The following is a 20,110-nucleotide window of genomic DNA, read 5'->3' as shown; positions in this document are numbered from 1 at the left end:
TGGAGACTTTAAATTGTAAAGAATTGATAGTGTTATAGTTTTACACTATTTTACACACTACAGTTTAAGCACCAAATGGAAAAAACGAATACCTGCACATTATATCCTAACATGAAAAAGAGTACACAGTGATAAAGGTCTGATTTGTGGTACCTCAGCTTCCTCCCACGGTCCAAAGACACGCAGTTAGTGGAGTTATGTTAACTGGTGACTCTAAAGTGACTCTTGAGAGTGAATGGGTGTCTGTCTCCCTGTGTTAGCCCTGCGAGAGACTGGCGACCGTTCAGGGTGAAGCCCGCCTCTCTCGCCATATGGCAGCTGGGATAGGCTCTGAATTTAATAAGCTGGAAAAAAATGTTTGAGTCTTTGAACATATTTACCTTCATGAAAAATCTAATTTTAATGTCCTACATATGAGCTTATTTATATTTAACCGACAGGCAAACAGGATGGGCAACAATTTCCAGAACATCCCACGACGTGTCCTCACCTCATAGGTGTGTTGCTAATTCCAATCTTAGCCGACGGAGGGCGCTGCAGTCCTATATTTCTTTTACATCTACAGCAAGTGCGCTGCATCCCGACCAGGTGTGATCCATCCGTCTGCAAACATCAACACTCAGCAAGCATACATCAAACCCTCTGTTGCATCACATCGTGCGTAAAGTTTGATCGTGTAATTACTTTCAGCATAAATCAAATCGGAGATATATATCGACTTATGTAAGATCAATAACTGAATAATTGATCACCGAGGTGAATACAGGAAGCTGATTGGCCTCTCTCTCTCTCTGTGTCGCTCTCCTTTTAAGGCTTCAAGTAAAGTTGAGCCCTCGTGAGCTCAGAGGCAGTCAGCTGTGATCAGACCCCACATCTGGACACTGAGTGGATTACAACAAGAAACCTGCGCGAACCTGCAGCCTCGAAGGGGATGAGGAGTCGGTTTTAAAGAGACAGAAAAGTCGAGAAATAAAACACTGCGAGAATCGCCTCCATCCTCCTGATCTGTCTCTTCGTTTCAGGGCAGATCCATCCTCGCAGAGTGAACATGCAGCAGCCCGAAACCCCGCAGATAAGTCGGCAAACTGCGCCTGAACCTCTGGATCCAACAGGTACACCTACAGTCACTTTCTCAGTCAACAGACCTGAAAATGTTACCTTTTAATTTATTTTATCTTAAAGGTTTTTATATTATTTTATCTTTTAGATTTATATATATATATCTATATATATATATATATATATATATATATATATATATATATATATATATATATATATATATATAGATATATAGATATATATAGATATATATATATATAGATATAGATATATATAATCTTATTTATTCATCTAGGATTATTTGTCCAGGAAGCGTTTATGTGTAGTTAAATATCTGAGGAAAAGGTTGGATAACTCCTGCAGAGTTTAATTCTCAGATAAAAGGGACTTTATGTGAGACAAGTTCAGGAAAAAATAGATTTACTCACATAGTTTTATGCTTTTCCTTTTTTTAAATCCTGCTTTACTGCACTGTCATTTAATTTTCACTCTACTGTTCATTCATTGTTTTCCTTCTGTGTAATAAAAATTTCCTGAGCATGTCCTTCTAAAGAAAAACATCTCAAAAATGAGATGTGCTGCAAATGATAAACCTACAATAATAAAGAGACAAATGAAGGTGCCTTGACATTAACATGAGGCATTTCAGCTGCATGATTGCAACAGTCAGCAGTCTAAACCATCACAATCAGGCGAGTTGGGTGAAAGATGTTTCCTGAGTGTGTTTGAATGTAAAAGAGGTTTTCTGTCACCCTGCAGCTCAGTACCATCGTCGGAGGAGAACTGCTCTGTGGGTGACCATCTCTCTGCTCACTCTGGGTCTGCTGGTGCTGACCGTAGGTCTGATCTCGGCCACTCGCACCGACAACGTGCCGGTCGTTGGACTATACCCGGGCATAATAGTGAGTGGCGGTTACCTTTACTCAGTTAACGTGCTCTCAGTCATGAAACAGACATTTCTGCTCCTCTCTCAGACCCTTCACGTGTATACTCACAGTTTCTGCTTTCTGTGCCCTGCAGTTGAGTTTCGGAGCATTTCTGGGTATTGTTGGCATCCACCTGGTGGAAAACCGCAGACCTATGGTGAGTGTGCTCCTCTTGTCAGATTCAAATGCGGATGATGATTTCAGTTATTCTTGTCCTCCAACACCTGTTTGTCTCCATGTAGACCTCCATATTCTTAAATCAGACCTCAAATAATCAGAAACTTTAAAAAATAAACTGACTGGTTATAACATTTCTGGTTTGATATAGGTATAAGTTTTTACTCCCATAAAAAAAAATCCCTCAGATGAAGTGACCAATATCCATCCATCCATTTTCTTCCCCTTGTCCAATTCATGGTTACCAGAGGCAGGGTAAACTGGACAGGTCAACAAAAACAGAGTCAAAGTGTTTTCTATCCAATATTCACACCCTGTGAATGCATCAGGAGCAACTCAGAGTTCAGTATCTTGCCCAAGGGTACTCTGCCATGCACACTGTAGCAGCCAGGGATCAAACCACTAACCTACCTAATTAGCACACGACCTGCCCCACCTCCTAAACCACACCTCTATTTCAAGAAATGATATCTAGCACAGGTTTTTGGAGGATTTTCTGCATCACTGGCTGATTACAACCAAATTATTTGCATAAGGAGGAGCTGCAAGTGTACTTAAAATTATGGTGCATGTCTACATATATTTACCCTCAAACAGAAGCATCAGTTAATGTGTGTTTACATCACCACAGCCTTGTTGGGGGGTTTGCTCTCAGGTGATATCTTACATATGAGTGATTTATTCGGTGTATGGGAACATCTGGCTCAGTTATGTAAAATGTGAAGTTGGTCAGCTTCAGTCACATGCTGCTAGTTTGCACCGGTATGGCTTCATCACAGACATGTGGGTGAAGCAGGTGAAGCTGCACTGAAGCCTTTTTTTTTGTGCGATTTCTGTCAGCTTTTTAATCTCCATCACACTCATCCTCTAAAAATGAGGCTTTGTTCCTGGAAAACAGGATATATATACATCACAAATTAAAGGATTATGTTACAAACTTTACAAATTCCCTAAACTGTTTTGTGGGAATTTGCTCTTATGAGCACGAAGCAAATCGGATTACTCACGGGAGGCCTAATGCATCCTCGGTCCTTGTGCCCGGGTTAGTGTGCGTGACAGGATTTGCGGTGAGAGGAAGTGAATATATTTTTCTCTGGACTTCAGTGACAAGAAGAGAAATTGGGTTAGTATTGGTCAGTTGCTGACAGCGCCCCTTTATTTGAGGCAGGGACACAGGTATTATATCCTCACAGTGGCTCTCTGTGCTCAAAGAAACGATCATGTTAAATGATTCAGGAGTGGTGATTACAGGTAGGCCTGTCTACAGAAAGATTAGAGCTTCTGAAAAACTCCACAGTACATAAAGTGGATTTCGAATGTGAATCAGGAGGTTTTAAAAATGGCCACAGCGCTGAGCTGTTTGTGTCGGCTGCCAACAAGGCCAACGCTGCCTCAAGACCAGCAGCAACCAGAAGCTGCGCTGTGACATTTAAGTCGGCCGGTCAGGATCACATTCACAGCACATGAAACCCAGCATGAGACTAAGTGTGTGACATCAGTGAGGTACCACTCCTCGTTTTTCACCTGCAAGTTTGTCCTGATTTTAACGCTCAGCTCATCCAGCTGTCGAGCTGAGGTCTGATTAGTTTTCTCAGCTGCTTCGCTGGATAACAGAGGTTATTCGGGCTGGCATGCTGGATGTTGTAGCTCTGTAACCCTCACAGGGGAATTCCTCAGTATTTAAATTCAAAGCAGAGCCTTGGTAGTGACTGTCAGCCTTCAGTCTCTCTGAGGCTCCTCAAACTGAACAGCAAGAAAACTAAACTGTTCCTGCTCTGGAAAGTGCCGGACCTCCTCTTTGACGTCTCATCATTTTCCCGAGGTCAGCAGCCCATGTGTCATTCTGGACTCCACCCTCTCCTCCTCACCATCAAAAATCAAATTCATCTCCAAATCTGCCTTTTTTTTTACCCCCTGTTGATCTCCAATCAACCATCGATTTCAAATATTGCAACTAAAATCATTCATGCCTTCATCTCCTTCCTCCTCGACGGCGTCCTGTTTGCTTTCCCTTCCAGACCTCTGGACGAGCTGCAGCATGTTCTCACGGCGGCACATCTCGCCCCCACCCTTACGCCTGATTTAGACTTCTGAAATCTTTTTAGAGCCTAAATAAGCGGCTGGCGTTGTTGCCACTGTTGTTGTGGAGGTAAGAGAAGGAGGGCTCAGCTAAGTGCTTGTAAGATTAAAGCACTGTAATCCAGTCGGGGGCGTGAAATTATGGCCCCACAGGCATAAAAATATTTCACATTTCAGTGTGCTGCGTGTGGAAAAGTGCGTAAGTTGATAAAGCTAGCTGAATGTAGGCTGATTGGATCCTGGTCTAGATTACTGAATGGCAACGGTGATAAATGACCCTTTGTCATGTTTGGTTTCTGAGAGACTCGGTATGATAAGGGTGTTTTCAAACCACAGAAGGTGTCGAAGCTAAAGCAAATATTTGATTACACAGGGTTTTCTTATTAATGGAGGAGTACGGGCGTGGTTGATGACGGGTGTATTAAAGCTGCATTTGAGATGAGGGCATCGGATTTTGTAAAGACATTGCTTCTGCGTTTGGATGTGTCCTTTTATTTCATTTCTTTGGTTTTTTCTGGTGCGTGAAGGAGCTCCTGTCTAATCAGGGTGCAAATAAAGATAAAGGTTTTGTAGATAGGAGGTGAGGAAATCTGCCCCCCTCGCTGTAGTATAACAAACAATGAATTTAGCAAGAAGCAAACGATCCAACAGACTTTGTGAGTGAGTGAATGGGTGTATGACGCACTCAATTAGGCCTCCGGGTCATCAGGTCTCAGGTAAACGTTTGGCTATAGCAGCCGTATTTGTCAAATGATCGTGTGCTAAAGGGAAGTGAGTTAGATTCAAGTAAACTGTGTCCTAAAACAGATCGATTCTTTTTTCCTGTCCCTGAATGACTGCACCTGAATTTCTGTGTGTTTGTGTGTCTGTGCTGTGAATTTTTCATGTGTTGTCCAGGTGTCGTGGACCTGGTCAGATCACATTGGCTCTGCAGTGTATCGTATCTGATCTGGTCTACCAAGATATCCTTGTGCTTGTTCACATATGTAAAGAAATGTAGCATCTGTGTGTGTGCGTGTGTGTGTGTGTGTGTGTGTGTGTGTGTGTGTGTGTGTGTGTGTGTGTGTGTGTGTGTGTGTGTGTGTGTGTGTGTGTGTGTGTGTGTTTACGGCCCACAGGGTCCAGTATAAACCTGCTTTTAAAATCTTTATAAAGATCTGCAGTCCTCGTTGTTTCAGTTCTCAGACTGTGTGGATTTAAATGTGTGGACAGCAGGAAAGACACCGAAAGCTGCCGTCTCTGTCTCTCTGGCATCACTCCCAGCTCTGTGCTTTAAACTTTAATGGTGTGATCGCTGGTCTACGGTGTCTCTTATAAGGCACGGCTCTCACGTAGGTATCTTCTTCCCTCTTGCATCTGAGGCTTGTCCTGTAACACGAGAGCTGGCTCGCAGAGCGAGGCCGCTCATTAAAGAACAACTAACTGTGCCACAATGCCGCGGACACCTGAGAGCACCGGAGCCTGCCTCGCTTCCTGGGTTGGCCAACGCTTTTGGTCCTTTGACTTCATACAACAGCAGATGAAGATTTTGATGTGGTTTGAAGAGAAGTGATAAGCTCATCTACTGCAGTCAAACAGAAGTTTCCTGTTTGAATGAAGGTTTGTAAAATCAAATCAAATCAATTCAAATTCAAATTTTTATTTGTCACGTACACAGTCATACACAGTACGATATGTAGTGAAATGCTTGGACAACTGCTCGTGACCTAAAGAAAACAAAAAAAGGAAAAGGCTATGAATAAGATAGGAAATAAATATGAAAAATTAAAAAGGGTAAATTTAACTAAGAAGGAATAACTGGGAAAGAATAAGATAAAATATATAAATTAAAGTTGAAAATAAAATAACTGTACAACAAAATACACAATACACAATATAGAACTATATAAGAATGTATGAAGAAATCTAAATATAAATAAATATATACACAATAACAGCAGCTGTACAAGTATTAACCGGAAATGAAGAATATAGTGACCAGTGTTGTGCAAAAACAATGTCCAGAAAGTCCAGTGTGTGTGTAAGAACCATATGTGTGGGTCAGTACTGTGTGGTGGTGTGATTGAGAGACCGTATCGCCTGCGGGAAGAAGCTCCTCCTCAGTCTCTCTGTGTTGGTCTTCAGGGAGCGGAATCGCTTTCCTGACCTCAACAGAGAGAACAGTCCATTGTTGGGATGGCTGAGGTCCTTCACGATCTTCCTGGCCTTGGTCCAGCACCGCCTGCTGTAGATTGAGTGCAGGTCAGGGAGCTCGGAGTGGATGGTGCGCTCAGCTGATCGCACAACCCTCTGTAGAGCTCGTCTGTCCTGCCTGTTCCCGAACCAGGTTGAGATGTTTCCCGTCAGGATGCTCTCTATGGTGCACGAGTAAAAGTTCCTGAGCACCTTGGAGGGCAGTTGGAAGTCTCTCAAGCGTCTGAGGTGGTAGAGACGCTGTCGGGCCTTTTTCACCACGGTGTTGATGTGACAGGACCATGACAGGTCCTGCGTGATGTGAACTCCGAGGTATTTGAAGCTGTCCACTCTCTCCACTGGGCACTCGTTGATGACGGGGGTCTGGTAGTTCCTCTCCTGCTTAGTGCTGAAGTCCACTATCAGCTCCTTTGTCTTACTGACGTTTAGAAGGAGGTTGTTCCTCTGGCACCAGTTCTCCAGATTCCTAATCTCCTTCAGGTAGGCCGTCTCGTTGTTATCAGAGATCAGGCCCACCCAAATCAAAGCAGCTAAAATGAAATTTTATAGCAGTTTTTATGCACATTAGAATTCTCAGGTGAGGTTGACATACTAAATAAAAATAACAACAAATGATAAGTGGTAAAAGTGACCAAAAAAGTATTATATAGAAAATACACAGACCTATGCCTGCTTAACTTTCTTTAATGCAAGTATCTATTAAGCCAATCTCGTGGTAGAAACTCAAAGCATTTAGGCATGTAGACATGATCAAGATGACCTAGTGAAGTTCTACAGCTGCAGCAGACAACACTGGGTGGTCCTGTCAGATAAAATGAACAAGGCCCACCAAAGTTGGACAACAGAGGATTGGAAAAAAATTGCCTGGTCTGTCTGAGTCTCAATTTCTTTTTCAACATTCAGATGGAAAAGTCAGAATTTTGCATAAACAGCATGAAAGCAGGGATCCACCCTGCCTCGTATCAGCAGTTCTGGCTGCTAGGGCAAATTTTCATGGCACATTTTGGGCCCCTGAGCTCAAAATGAGCATTGCTTAAACGTTACAGCCTACCTGACATGGCCATCCCTTTGTGAGCACAGTGTACCCATCTTCTGCTTCCACCAGGATAACACGCTGTGTTGTAGAGCTCACATTAGCTCAAACTGATTTCTTGAACATCACAATGAGTTCACTGGACTCAAATGGCCTCCACAGTCACCAGATCTCGGTCCAATAGAGCAGCGGTCCTCAACCCCCGGGCCTCGGACCGGTCCGTGAGTCGTTTGGTACCGGGCCGCGAGAGTTGAGACTCAGGTGTGAAATGTATGGTTTTCAGGGGTTTTATCGGTTTTCAGCGTTATTTTGTTATCGTTTTTATCGTTAACTCGGTTTTCCTGGGTCTTTTCACGTGTGTTATGAATAAATCTTCTTTTTTTCGGTACCGGTACTAGTTTTATTTTGTTGTATTTATCCGCGACACCTCAAAGGCCGGTCGGTGAAAATATTGTCAGGCATAAACCGGTCCGTGGCACAAAAAAGGTTGGGGACCGCTGCAATAGAGCAGCTTTAGGATGTGGTGGAATGTGAGATTCCCATCATAGATGTGCAGCTGACACACTTGCAGCAACTTTGTGATGCTGAGATGTTGACATGGACCAAAATCTCAGAGGAATGTTTCTAGCAAACTTTGAAACTTCCATGTCAAAATTTGGAAAATTAGACAAGGACACAGAGCTGTCTGTGGTTTTGTGAGGAAGGGCAAAAACAGCTAAATCAAACATGCACAGCTAACTGCTTTATCACAGAATAAAGACAACAATAAAACAACAGCAGTGAGACGAGCAAATTACAGAATATCTATGAGGCAAAGAAAGAACAAATATTAAAAAACACTAAGTGAATATAAAAGGCTCACACAATATAAACATGTGTGTCTTTATTTATTTATGTAGCTGAGAATCTGCTATAGTCTACATTAGGACCTTTTCGGACTCATCTTTAAAAATGTGGCAAAAAGCCACCTGGTTGGAGGTCTGACACTTTGGGTGCAATAAACGCACATACTTTTCCGGTTTTCCAGTTTTGAAGGTTGATCTTCCCACCCCTGTTAGTGTCTGACTGACCTCACCTGTGCCTTCTTTCCCTGTTCATTTTATGCGTCTTCTCTCCCGTTTCTGTCCAACTGTTGATCCCTTTTCCTCGTGATCTAATTCAAAGTAAGCTAAAGGGAAAGCTCTCTCTGTCTATTTGTTGAATAAAGCTTTACAAATGTTAATGACTCGTCCAGCCACGTTTCATTTTGTCCTTTGTGACGGACTGTGAAGCGTGAAAATCTGTCTGTAAAAAAACCCTCCACTTCTATCTGCTCTCACACATCCAGTGTGATAACAGGCTTCACTGCCCTCAGACCCTGTAATGTTTCTTTATGACCACACGCTTCACGTGGCTCGTGTTCGTTACCCCGGTGGCCTCTCCCATAGGCACTGCCGGTATCTCACACGCTGCCGTCCTCATGGTCACCTTGCAGCTTCCGAGAGAGGAGCGGCGGGCCTTTAAAGGGTCGTATTTTACCCAACTGGCCGGGGGACGATTGCTTCTTAATAGCGGTGTGTTCAGCTGGTGACATGATAGCACGCTGGACCACTGAGCAGGGGAGGAAGTCCTTGCAGAGGTCAGCGACTTTGCTTACATAACCTGATAGGTATCTTTACCCAGGTTGTAAAATTCCTCATTTTATGTTATTAGTGTGTGTGTGTGTGTGTGTGTGTGTGTGTGTGTGTTGGGGGGGGGGGGGGGGGGGGGGGGTGGTTCCTCTCTGTGTTTCTTTCTTCTTCTTTTTTCCCTGTCCTGTCCAGCAGTTTAGCAATCAGAAGGCCAGAAAATGCCAAACAGATTTACTTTCACAAGTTGAGCGTAATGGCATTCGCTATAATGGTCCACTTGATAGCTCTATTTTATTGGGACTTTATTTGGATTTTTTACTTTGGATTGTTACAACCACAATGGACAAGACCAGGGGATATGAAAGAAAGAGAAGCTGGAAGGAAAGTTAATAGAAAGACAGGGAGAGAAAAATAGAGGAGAAGAAGAAGATGAGAGAGAGAAAACACTGAGAATCTGCTTCAAACAGCAGAGAAACCACGGCAACAACCAACATAAATAACAATGACATTGTTACTGAGAAGCACACAGTACTAATAATACAAGATATTTTTAGAGGCAGCAGCAGCCCAAGATAGTGTGTGTCTGGGTACCGGTATACGTTAGCACTTGTGTTCATGAGGTTTCTCCATGTAAGTGTCTAACAGTGGGTGTGGGAAGCCACAGCCCCGCCCTCCAGGACCTGAGGAAGGCATGGAGGGGACCTACACCTAGCAAACCTCCAGACGCCCCAAGCCCTTACCCCCTCTATATTGGTTAATGCTAAGATTATTTTTATTTTTCCAGTTCATGAGGTCTTCTTAGAAATGCATAAGGCGGACTGTGTTCATCTCCATAATGACATCATCTAAGTCGCCAGAAAAGCAAACTGAAGGGGAGGCTGGAGCACTTTGATGGGTTTCACATATCCAGCACCAAAACATGAACAGGTGGACGGAACCAAAGAGCACGGATGTAATTGTCAGGTGTTTTCCCTTGACAGCGTGAGCAGGTGTTAGATGACATAAAACCCATCATGAACATCCATCGACCTGTGTAGTGCACTCTGTTCGTGATTTTGTATTGTATTAATTGGAGACTGGGATTTCTAGTCATTTAAAGACTCAGTCATTTTTTTTAAAACTCCCACCATGCTGTCAATGATGCTGTCCTGAGCTGTATTGTAGCCTGTTGGCTAAGATGAAGTGGTGAAAGTTAGGCAGACCTTGTCCTCCTCTATCCTTGGTCTTCTGTAGTGTTTTTAAGCTAATACATGGGGCTTCATCTTTCCAAAGGGTGAAGGTTTACTCTGGATCATTGAGGATAAATGACTGATTCTTGGCAAAACCATTATTTTTATTGAAACGACCCTTCCCATGAGTGATATGGGTAGTGACTTCCATCTAGCTAGATCGTATTTGACTTTCTTTAAAAGTGGGATGTGGTTTAATTTAGCTAAATCTGTGAGCTTAGAATAAACAATAGCTAAATATTTAACTGGGTTTAGTTCCAGCTGTACTGAGCCTGTTCATTTCTTCAAATAGTCCAGTCTGACCAAGTTGATTGCCCCCAAAAACAAGTAATCTAGGCATCCTCGTCTGGAGCCAGCTCCATGCACATTCGATGTAACAAACCATAGTTTTGTGTGTGTGTGTGTGTGTGTGTGTGTGTGTGTGTGTGTGTGTGTGTGTGTGTGTGTGTGTGTGTGTGTGTGTGTGTGTGTGTGTGGCTATGCAATGAATGAATGAAAAAATAACTGATGTCCATCAGGTGAAAGAAGGTGTGGAACCGGAGATTGGGCAGGTAGTGTATTCACTCTATAGAGTAACTGTACTGTTGATAATGTACAGGGAGTGCAGAATTATTAGGCAAATGAGTATTTTGTCCACATCATCCTCTTCATGCATGTTGTCTTACTCCAAGCTGTATAGGCTCGAAAGCCTACTACCAATTAAGCATATTAGGTGATGTGCATCTCTGTCATGAGAAGGGGTGTGGTCTAATGACATCAACACCCTATATCAGGTGTGCATAATTATTAGGCAACGTCCTTTCCTTTGGCAAAATGGGTCAAAAGAAGGACTTGACAGGCTCAGAAAAGTCAAAAATAGTGAGATATCTTGCAGAGGGATGCAGCAGTCTCAAAATTGCAAAGCTTCTGAAGCGTGATCATCGAACAATCAAGCGTTTCATTCAAAATAGTCAACAGGGTCGCAAGAAGCGTGTGGAAAAACCAAGGCGCCAAATAACTGCCCATGAACTGAGAAAAGTCAAGCGTGCAGCTGCTAAGATGCCACTTGCCACCAGTTTGGCCATATTTCAGAGCTGCAACATCACTGGAGTGCCCAAAAGCACAAGGTGTGCAATACTCAGAGACATGGCCAAGGTAAGAAAGGCTGAAAGACGACCACCACTGAACAAGACACACAAGCTGAAACGTCAAGACTGGGCCAAGAAATATCTCGAGACTGATTTTTCTAAGGTTTTATGGACTGATGAAATGAGAGTGAGTCTTGATGGGCCAGATGGATTGGCCCGTGGCTGGATTGGTAAAGGGCAGAGAGCTCCAGTCCGACTCAGACGCCAGCAAGGTGGAGGTGGAGTACTGGTTTGGGCTGGTATCGTCAAAGATGAGCTTGTGGGGCCTTTTCGGGTTGAGGATGGAGCTCAACTCCCAGTCCTACTGCCAGTTTCTGGAAGACACCTTCTTCAAGCAGTGGTACAGGAAGAAGTCTGCATCCTTCAAGAAAAACATGATTTTCATGCAGGACAATGCTCCATCACACGCGTCCAAGTACTCCACAGCGTGGCTGGCAAGAAAGGGTATAAAAGAAGAAAAACTAATGACATGGCCACCTTGTTCACCTGATCTGAACCCCATTGAGAACCTGTGGTCCATCATCAAATGTGAGATTTACAAGGAGGGAAAACAGTACACCTCTCTGAACAGTGTCTGGGAGGCTGTGGTTGCTGCTGCACGCAATGTTGATGGTGAACAGATCAAAACACTGACAGAATCCATGGATGGCAGGCTTTTGAGTGTCCTTGCAAAGAAAGGTGGCTATATTGGTCGCTGATTTGTTTTGTTTTTGAATGTCAGAAATGTATATTTGTGAATGTGGAGATGTTATATTGGTTTCACTGGTAAAAATAAATAATTGAAATGGGTATATATTTGTTTTTTGTTAAGTTGCCTAATAATTATGCACAGTAATAGTCACCTGCACACACAGATATCCCCCTAAAATAGCTAAAACTAAAAACAAACTAAAAACTACTTCCAAAAACATTCAGCTTTGATATTAATGAGTTTTTTGGGTTCATTGAGAACATGGTTGTTGTTCAATAATAAAATTATTCCTCAAAAATACAACTTGCCTAATAATTCTGCACTCCCTGTAGATCAGCTCTTCCCAAACATTGTGTAAATGAACGAGGATTAGAGAAAAGGCTTAACGTTCTGAGCACTATCAGAATAAATCTTACAGAGGTGCTTGACGCGCCTTTGACTGTTTTCATGTAGAATTAAAAAAAACTGCTTTAAAATGTAGCAGATTAAATTCAGAGATACGGTAATGAAGTAAATTACTTCACACTTTACAGTTGCATGTCAGTAAAAGGATTCGACTGAATTACTTTCCCATCTTTTTAATGTTTCTTCCCCAAAGCGGCTCCTGAGAGTAGAAAACCATCTACAGTATGCCGCGTGTCTTTAATCTTTTACACTATTTGATTTTTCAGTATCAGGGGAGGTTTGGGTGGCATGGATATTTTATGCGCTGGCAGCTGGTGCTAAGGTAATGTGAAGTAATGCAGTTGTCAGGCTCTATTGTCTCTGCCGTTGGCCTCATCTCCCACTTGCAGCCCATAAAAGCGGAGCCATTTAAACCGCTAATGAAGCAGAGAGTCTGGACCAGTGGCAGATAAAACCCACCCAGAAAAGCTTATATTCTCAGCCTGCCTCTTATTTCACTTTGCTCAGGAAAAGCTCAGAATTAATATGCCTTCGTATCCATTTTTCCCCAAATAAACGGGACAGTGTAATCATCCGCAAACCTGTTTTGCTAAAAGAGTTTGATGATTTATGGAAAAGAAAGAACACAAAACAACATCCTGTTTTAATACCTGGAGCTGATTGTTGTGACCATCACGATCTACAGGGTCCAAGTTACAGACCCCATACTTGTTTCTGTGGTTGTGAAAGGTTCCTCCTCTAACGATTCCTTCATTTAGATCCAGCCTCAGTTTTCAGTTCATAAATCTGCTGCGATTGTGGATCAGCTAACCTCTGGATCAGCTTGCACGTTCATCCCAATGAATGTTGTCTCAGCAGCTTTAAAGCTAACGCTAGCGTGTTCACCCTGAACTGGGTGAACAAAGAAATGGCCGTTTTTATAGAAGTGGTCCCCCCACCAACTGTTTCCATTTTCTTCTGTCATTTTCTAAATGCAAATTCAATCTTTTTCAAACTAACAGACAAGCTAGCAAAGATCCCCTTTTACATAGTCTTTAGACATGTTTTTACTAGCAGCCTGTCATAAAAACACACAGTTTGTTCTGATTTCCTTAAACTGAATCTATAAAAAAATGTTCACAGGCATAAATAGTATTTTTGTGCCAACAAGATGACTTCTAAAGTGCGACTAACCAAAAACTGAACAATTGGAAGACAAAAGACGGCGATCATAACAACTTCCAGCTTGTTAGAACTGCACAAACTATATTTTATATTCATTTATATACTGTTTTTCCATCTATGTCTGTACTTGTTGCCCTCTGTAAAACAGTAAGCCACTGATGCCAGATTATAATAAGCTACAAAAATATTTTTATTTTTTTCTTGCTTTTTGGTCTCAAACTACAACTACCAGAGAGAGAGAGAAACTGTGTTTCTGTGCAGGAGGTTCAGTCCTGGAGGAGCGATTGAACAGACAGTAACCAATGCTCGATGATAAAGTTTATGATCAGACATCTGTGATCAGCCAGCTGGGTCTGCTGGGCTGTGTGCGTGTGTGATATTAGAAAATGATTTTATCTAACAGAAGAAGCCTTATAGGAGACCCACGTGTGCGCTGCATTGTTCAGTTTGTCTGAGAAGTACAAATTTGAGTTTAGGATTCGGCTTTGTTTTCTGATGGTTAATTAGGGGAAGCATTATGTCAATTTGATGTCCTCACAAAGATGTGAAGACGAATATGTGTGTGTGTCTGCGTGTGTGGGAGAATTGGACTGACCTTGCTCTGTCCTGCGTGTTGCTTCTTCGCCTGTAAATCAGCCACAAAGCTCCTCTGTGCTGGCAGAGCGAGAGTCTCTACATTGCCTTTATTGCCCTGCAGTCAATCAGCAGACATGCCAAGCTTAAATATGTGTGTGTGTCTGTGTGTTGAGTTTATAAAATCTTGTTTTTGCTTTTATTTAGATATACATGCATGCAAATAACACAAAAACACAAGCTGCACCTGCTCTGATAGTTTTGTTTTTGACTTACTTCTTATTTCTGTTTTACTAAATCGTGTCTCGTGACTCTCCTCTGTGCTTTCCTCCCTTCGCTTCTCTTTAAGCTGGTGTCCTCGATAATCTTCATCAGTGTCGGAGTCATCGTTGCCTGCTTCTGTGCCATCGTCGATGGGATAATTGCTTCAGACTTTATTGTAAGTATCACTTCTATTTGACATAAACTCAAGCAGGCATCCTCACAGACGGGGTTTAACCACACATGCTGAGATCAAAAGGTCAGATCAAGAAACGTGTGGGTGCAAGGTAGACCAACTAATCTCACCCTGCAGCGAGCTGCTGTGCGACATGAAAAGCTGTCAAACTTTCAGGATACCAGGCCTGATTAAATTCTTTGTGTCACAGAAACTTTGATGACAACAATAAATCAGCTGGGATGTGATCACCAAACACTCTCACAGGTTAAATCAGAGTGTAGAGTTTAGCTTGTGTGCATTTTGGTAACACTTCACAACTAAAGGTGTAATTTCAATGTATTTTATTTGAAATTACATTGTAATTATATTTGCCTACACCTGTTTAAAGGTAGAAACACTAGAACAACAGAGTAACCAGTCAGGTTTTTATAGGAAACAAAGAAGTAACTACATAGAATTACATTAAATAGAAATGTTCTTCCTCACCAACTGTGATCATCCTAATTACATTTTAATTTCAAATAAAACACATTTAAATTCCATTCATTTACAGGGGAATTATCCCCTTTTATAAAGTATTTCTCGCAGTTATTTGTGTAAGGAGCCTCTACTTCCTAATGAGAGTTTCAAAGCTGGACCCCGTCCCCGTTATCGATCCCCGGGTGCTTATCAGACCTCTGCAGATATATTCATTTTGTGATCTCATGACTGTAAAAGTCACATTTATTGCACAGTCAAGCTCTGGACAGTAAGAATGATTTTATTAGCCTTCACGTTGCATAAAGTTCAGTAAGGGTTTTATTGAACGAGGTGGGTTTTGTGCACCGGGTAGACCGGACGGTGCGCTGCAGCAGGGTTGCGGAGGATGTGATCAGGATGGATGTGTAACGGCTCTCTTTTTCAGGACATTACGCGTATGCAGAAGGGCATGTGTGACTTTCACCCCAGTGGATCTGGCTACGCCTACGACAGCTACTACACTGAGGTGATTCTGATATATGTGTAAACCCTGTGCCCCTCTTTCTGTCAGTGTGAAGAAGTTTAAATACACATTTAATAAAGTGTCATCTCAAGAGTGCGCCTCAGTTTTTCTACATGAGAAATAAACGCTGCTGTAGGCAATGAAGGAAATCTCCCAGCACAGCTCTCTGAGCTTAAAAAACACAAATAAATGTGTAAAAAATGTTTTCATAGCTCTTATTTACTTGATTTTTTTATTTACTTTACTGTGTACACGTGGTGAAATTCCTATAGCAGATAGTGAAAAAACAGCATTTATCTGTAATTCAAATGTTTATCTATTACTACATGACTTTGGTGTAGTATGAATGGAAGTGGGGGAGGTCTTCCTCAGTAGGACAAACTTATAAAAATACAATTAAAAATGTACGCCTACTTTCACATTTTCCAATAGTGACCAGATTAAAGTCTTTGCTGGGCCTGTTCTGAGCCCCCCAGCCTTATGTTTGACACCTCTGCTTTAAAGAATATACCACAGTACTGATTGTGTGCTCTGACAAACCTTTTAATGCTCAGTTTAAACTTTTGCAAAGGGTGCTGTGACACCTAGTGGTCAAATGATGTTACTACACAGATTTACTGGCTCACTGAAAGCAACAGCTTTCCGTCTCCCTCTGCAAATCAAATAAAAAGAACGTAGATGCTGTGGAAGCAATATGTTGACAACTTTGTGTGTGTGTGTGTTTGGTTATTGGTCCATGCAGTTCTTGTTTATCTGGTTTCTGCATCTGCATCTAACCCATCTCTCTCTAATTTATCCACTCTCTGGAGCTGCAGGTGATGTGCCACTCTTTTGAGAAGTCATGCAAGCTGAAAGTGAGGAGCAACACCTGCTACTGTTGCTACCTGTATAACTGCGAGAGGTGAGACAAACTCAAACTGCAGGTCTGCAGGCCATAACACAACACAGGTTTGTGTTAATTAACCATTTCTCTCCAGTTTAGTTTCAGAGGAGCTTTTCTGCAGGCCATGTTAGAATACCGGCCAACCACTTTTTTTTCTGTTTTCCAGTTATGAGCTTATAGTCTTCTAATAATAACATAGAGGCCAGAGAGCAGCAGGAAAATAGCATCCCAGACATGAGAAAGAGCTCAGAGAAACCCTGGAAATTTCAGCTCTTTCTTGTATGACAGCCAGCTCTTAAATCTTGGATATTTTAGCCTAACACACACACACACACACACGCACACACGCACACGCACACACACACACAAGAGAAAGCGCTTTCAAAACATTCTCCCTGTGCCTTTGACCGCGTTACCACTCAGTCATAAGCCGATAAAAGGCTGTCTGGAAATAATAAAGCAAGAAAAAGTGATGGATGGTGTAGGAGACTCTTTGTTTTCTTGCCATCCTGGAAGGTTTGGGATAAAACAGTCTGGGATGTGAAATGGAAACTACAATAAGAGCCATAAAGCAGAACTTAAATAAGTTACACCTGCGATTTTCCTGCCATGTCACAACTTGTCCTTATCTTCCAGCCTGTACTCCTCACACTACTACGAGTTCACCGGGGTCAGCGGCTGCTGGGATGTGGTCCAGCTGTACCGCCTGATGTGGACCTCGGTGGTGCTCAACGTGATCAGCTTGTTCCTGGGCATCATCACCGCCGCCATCCTCGGCGCGTACAAGGATATCGTGGTGAGGAGTCCAAGAGGATTTAACTCACTCTGCCCCCACTCCCTCCCAAAAAAACAGAAACCCAAAACTTTGAATTCAGAGAGTTTAGAAGCAGTCACATGCTATGATTGGCTACATGCTTATTTGGTTAAATAAACGCATCAACTTTGAGCAGTTTAAACTTCCTGATGTGTTCCTGCATCTGTGTAAATGTGTGTTAACCGGTTATTTTAACAGCAGCTTGTTTTTAGTGATCTCTTTACATAAAGCATGTTTTACCCTTTCCTCCAGCAGAAGCCTGCTCCTCAGATCGCTCCCAGCCCAACGCCAGCACCTCACATCCTGTACAACCCGACCCAGCACATGCTCACCTACCCCAACTTCTGTCCGTCTGGGCAGGCTCTGCCCGCCTACCCCAACTACCCAGTATCCATGCAGGTAGGAGCTGAGGCCAAAACTAAGAGTGAAATACAGGGAGATGCACTCGCTACTGAGTGTACATTCCTGCCTACTAGCACTCTAGTATCAAAACAGCTGGTGATGGAAGTGAACTAATGCCTGTTACACATGAGCTGAAAGCACAGCTGTAGCTCATAACAGAGTCGCAGCAGATGTTTTGCACTGGTTACGTATTTCTGATCGATGGCTCAGGACTGATCTTTGCTGATATTTGATATCTCTTTGGCTGAACTTCCACATGCCTTTGCAGCCAACCACTTCCTGTTTCTCCTCCTCTCCCACAGCATAACACCAACCACCAGGCACCTGCTACTCCCCAGATGCTCCCTCCTGGGGGAGGCCCTGTCTCCTCCCCCTCCTCCTGCCCGTCTGAGGAGAACCAGAGCCAGCTGCCCTCTCAGGTTCTCCCCCAGCCACAGCCTCAGGGAGCCACCCAGGACCCAGGAGGCTACATGCTGACCCCCAACGCTCCGGTGCTCTATGCATCCTCCTACAGCGCCTTTGAGAAACCTCCACCTTACGCCTGCTGAGACTTTAGACAAATATGGAGAGCGTGCTGCAAACACCTTCACCTGGTCAGACTGACTGTAGCACAAAACATTTCAGAGACAGAGATTTCAATGATTTAAATGCTGCGTTTCACGTGTGTCTAATAGGTTTCAAGTGAAGTCAGACAGAGATTTATGGTTATGTAGTGTTTAATATGTAGACATGAGTCCTTTTAATATGTAGCCATCAAAGGAAACTTGCTTATTCACTCAGTACCACACAGCTCTGAAGCTCTGCACGGCAGCAAAAAGACCAGAAATGAGGGAAAAGTACCAGCACCTCTGAATCTGCTCGATTATTAACAAGTTTTCTCTTAAAAAAGACAAAAATTGTGAAGTGAAAGTGAATAAGCAAAATTTCTCAAGATGTCAAAGATTCTTTTAAGCCTAAGACTGGCCTTTGGAGGGCTTCAAACTGAGTTTAAATACTGACTGTGGTCTGGTTTCTGTTCTAAGTTGCAAGTCGTCCTGTGTATCGTCTCATTATACTGTACAGTTCAAAGGGCTTTCCTGAGAGTAAATTATGTTCATGTAGCTGTTATTTAATTATGTTTGTGTGATTCATTTAATGTGCACTTTACAGTCGATATGACCTCTGAGTTAGTGATCGATGCATGGGACTGCTGGACCTGTAAAAAATGCATAGTAAGGGCTTTATATTGAAAAAAACTTCACCTTTGAAGGAGTTCAACACTGACAAAAATACGTTTATTTGCTGTAATATCCGAGGCAGAGAGTCTGAAAACGGGTCTTCAAAGACTTTGTGTAATGTCTGTCCTCCACTTTTCAAACAAATCCAGGCAAACGGGTTTCAGGTTTTCCTGTTTTGGCCTTCACTCATCGGAAAAGCAAATAAGTTTATTTTTTCCAAAATGTTGAACTTTTTTTCAGTGCTTCTGTTAGGTTTTTTTTCACCTCAAAGGCAGACCGTGTAACTTCATAGTCTCATCATCTTGTTACATTCATAAGCAATAAAGCACAGCTCTGCATAACCCAGTGTGCTGCGCTGTAGTTCTGCTTTTTTCAGTGATATATTTGCTTGTAGTGACTGCTGTTATTAAACTGTAGAGTGAACCTACTGTGGTCATTCCCAGCTCCACTTTAGGTAGTTTAGCCATAATAACCCATGTTTTTAATATTCGAGGCCCAAATATAAATTTCTGAGTGGATTCTGAATGGAGCCACAAACTATATTGGAACTCTCTAATAAAGCTGACACAGCCTGTTAGGCATCAGTGTTTCTTCCAGGTATAAAATACTAAAAGATTTTAACACAAGTGACTATTTTGTAGTGGGCTGCAGTTACAGTTGTTTTTGTTTAATTTATCACATGATATTAAAAAAAAAACAAAAAAACAAAAAACAAAAAAACACCAAACCTATTTTTCTTACAAACAGGAGAATTGAAAGAGATGTTTAAGATTACTTTGAAGTAGACTAGCTACAGGTGAATGTTCATGTGATAAAGCAGGTTGTCTTCCAATCAGGAGATCATGGATTGATCTCAGGCTACTCCAGTCTGCATGCCAAAGTATCCATGGGTAAGATACTAAACCTCAGTTGCGAATGTTTGAAAGCACAGACAAAAGTGTCCCTTTATTTGTATTATTCCTTCCTCTTTTCCTCATGCCTGGTAGCTCCCTTGTCGATTATAACCATGTCTTCTCATTTCTACTCCTGTCCCTCCTGGTCATTTCAATCAAAACCTTTACATCTTCAGCTCTGTTACCTCCACCACCTCTTTTTCCCCCCAGT

At 42.4% G+C, this 20,110-nt stretch overlaps 1 protein-coding gene across 2 annotated transcripts; it reads left to right on the top strand.

Annotated features, from left to right (window-relative positions):
• The first annotated feature begins 833 nt into the window (after positions 1-833).
• On the top strand, positions 834-19,444 carry tmem255b (transmembrane protein 255B). 2 transcript variants are annotated; one of them, XM_085411478.1, is made up of 9 exons: positions 834-1,112; positions 1,822-1,964; positions 2,083-2,145; positions 14,619-14,708; positions 15,613-15,693; positions 16,506-16,591; positions 17,210-17,369; positions 17,643-17,786; positions 18,092-19,444. In XM_085411478.1, exons 1-9 carry the CDS (start codon positions 1,049-1,051, stop codon positions 18,335-18,337), a joined length of 1,077 nt encoding a protein of 358 aa, XP_085267604.1. In that variant the 5' UTR covers positions 834-1,048; the 3' UTR covers positions 18,338-19,444. The 2 variants fall into 2 exon arrangements, with proteins under 2 accessions (XP_085267604.1, XP_085267601.1); XM_085411475.1 differs by having other exon boundaries at positions 17,640-17,786.
• Positions 19,445-20,110: the final 666 nt, after the last annotated feature.

The sequence above is a fragment of the Rhamphochromis longiceps genome, linkage group LG1 (genome assembly GCF_057381845.1).
Source record: "Rhamphochromis longiceps isolate RC_006_pf linkage group LG1, R_longiceps_female_GT1.1, whole genome shotgun sequence".
NCBI classification, from domain to species: domain Eukaryota; kingdom Metazoa; phylum Chordata; class Actinopteri; order Cichliformes; family Cichlidae; genus Rhamphochromis; species Rhamphochromis longiceps.
Note: the sequence above shows the minus strand (reverse complement) of the source record. Positions and strands in the feature narration are given on the sequence as shown.

Bases quoted from the DNA above. Each gene is read 5' to 3' on its own strand.
- tmem255b (XM_085411475.1), top strand. From the start codon at position 1,049: ATGCAGCAGCCCGAAACCCCGCAGATAAGTCGGCAAACTGCGCCTGAA. The intron at 1,965-2,082 runs GTGAGTGGCGGT...TGTGCCCTGCAG, and splicing joins GACTATACCCGGGCATAATA to TTGAGTTTCGGAGCATTTCT. The intron at 2,146-14,618 runs GTGAGTGTGCTC...CTTCTCTTTAAG, and splicing joins TGGAAAACCGCAGACCTATG to CTGGTGTCCTCGATAATCTT.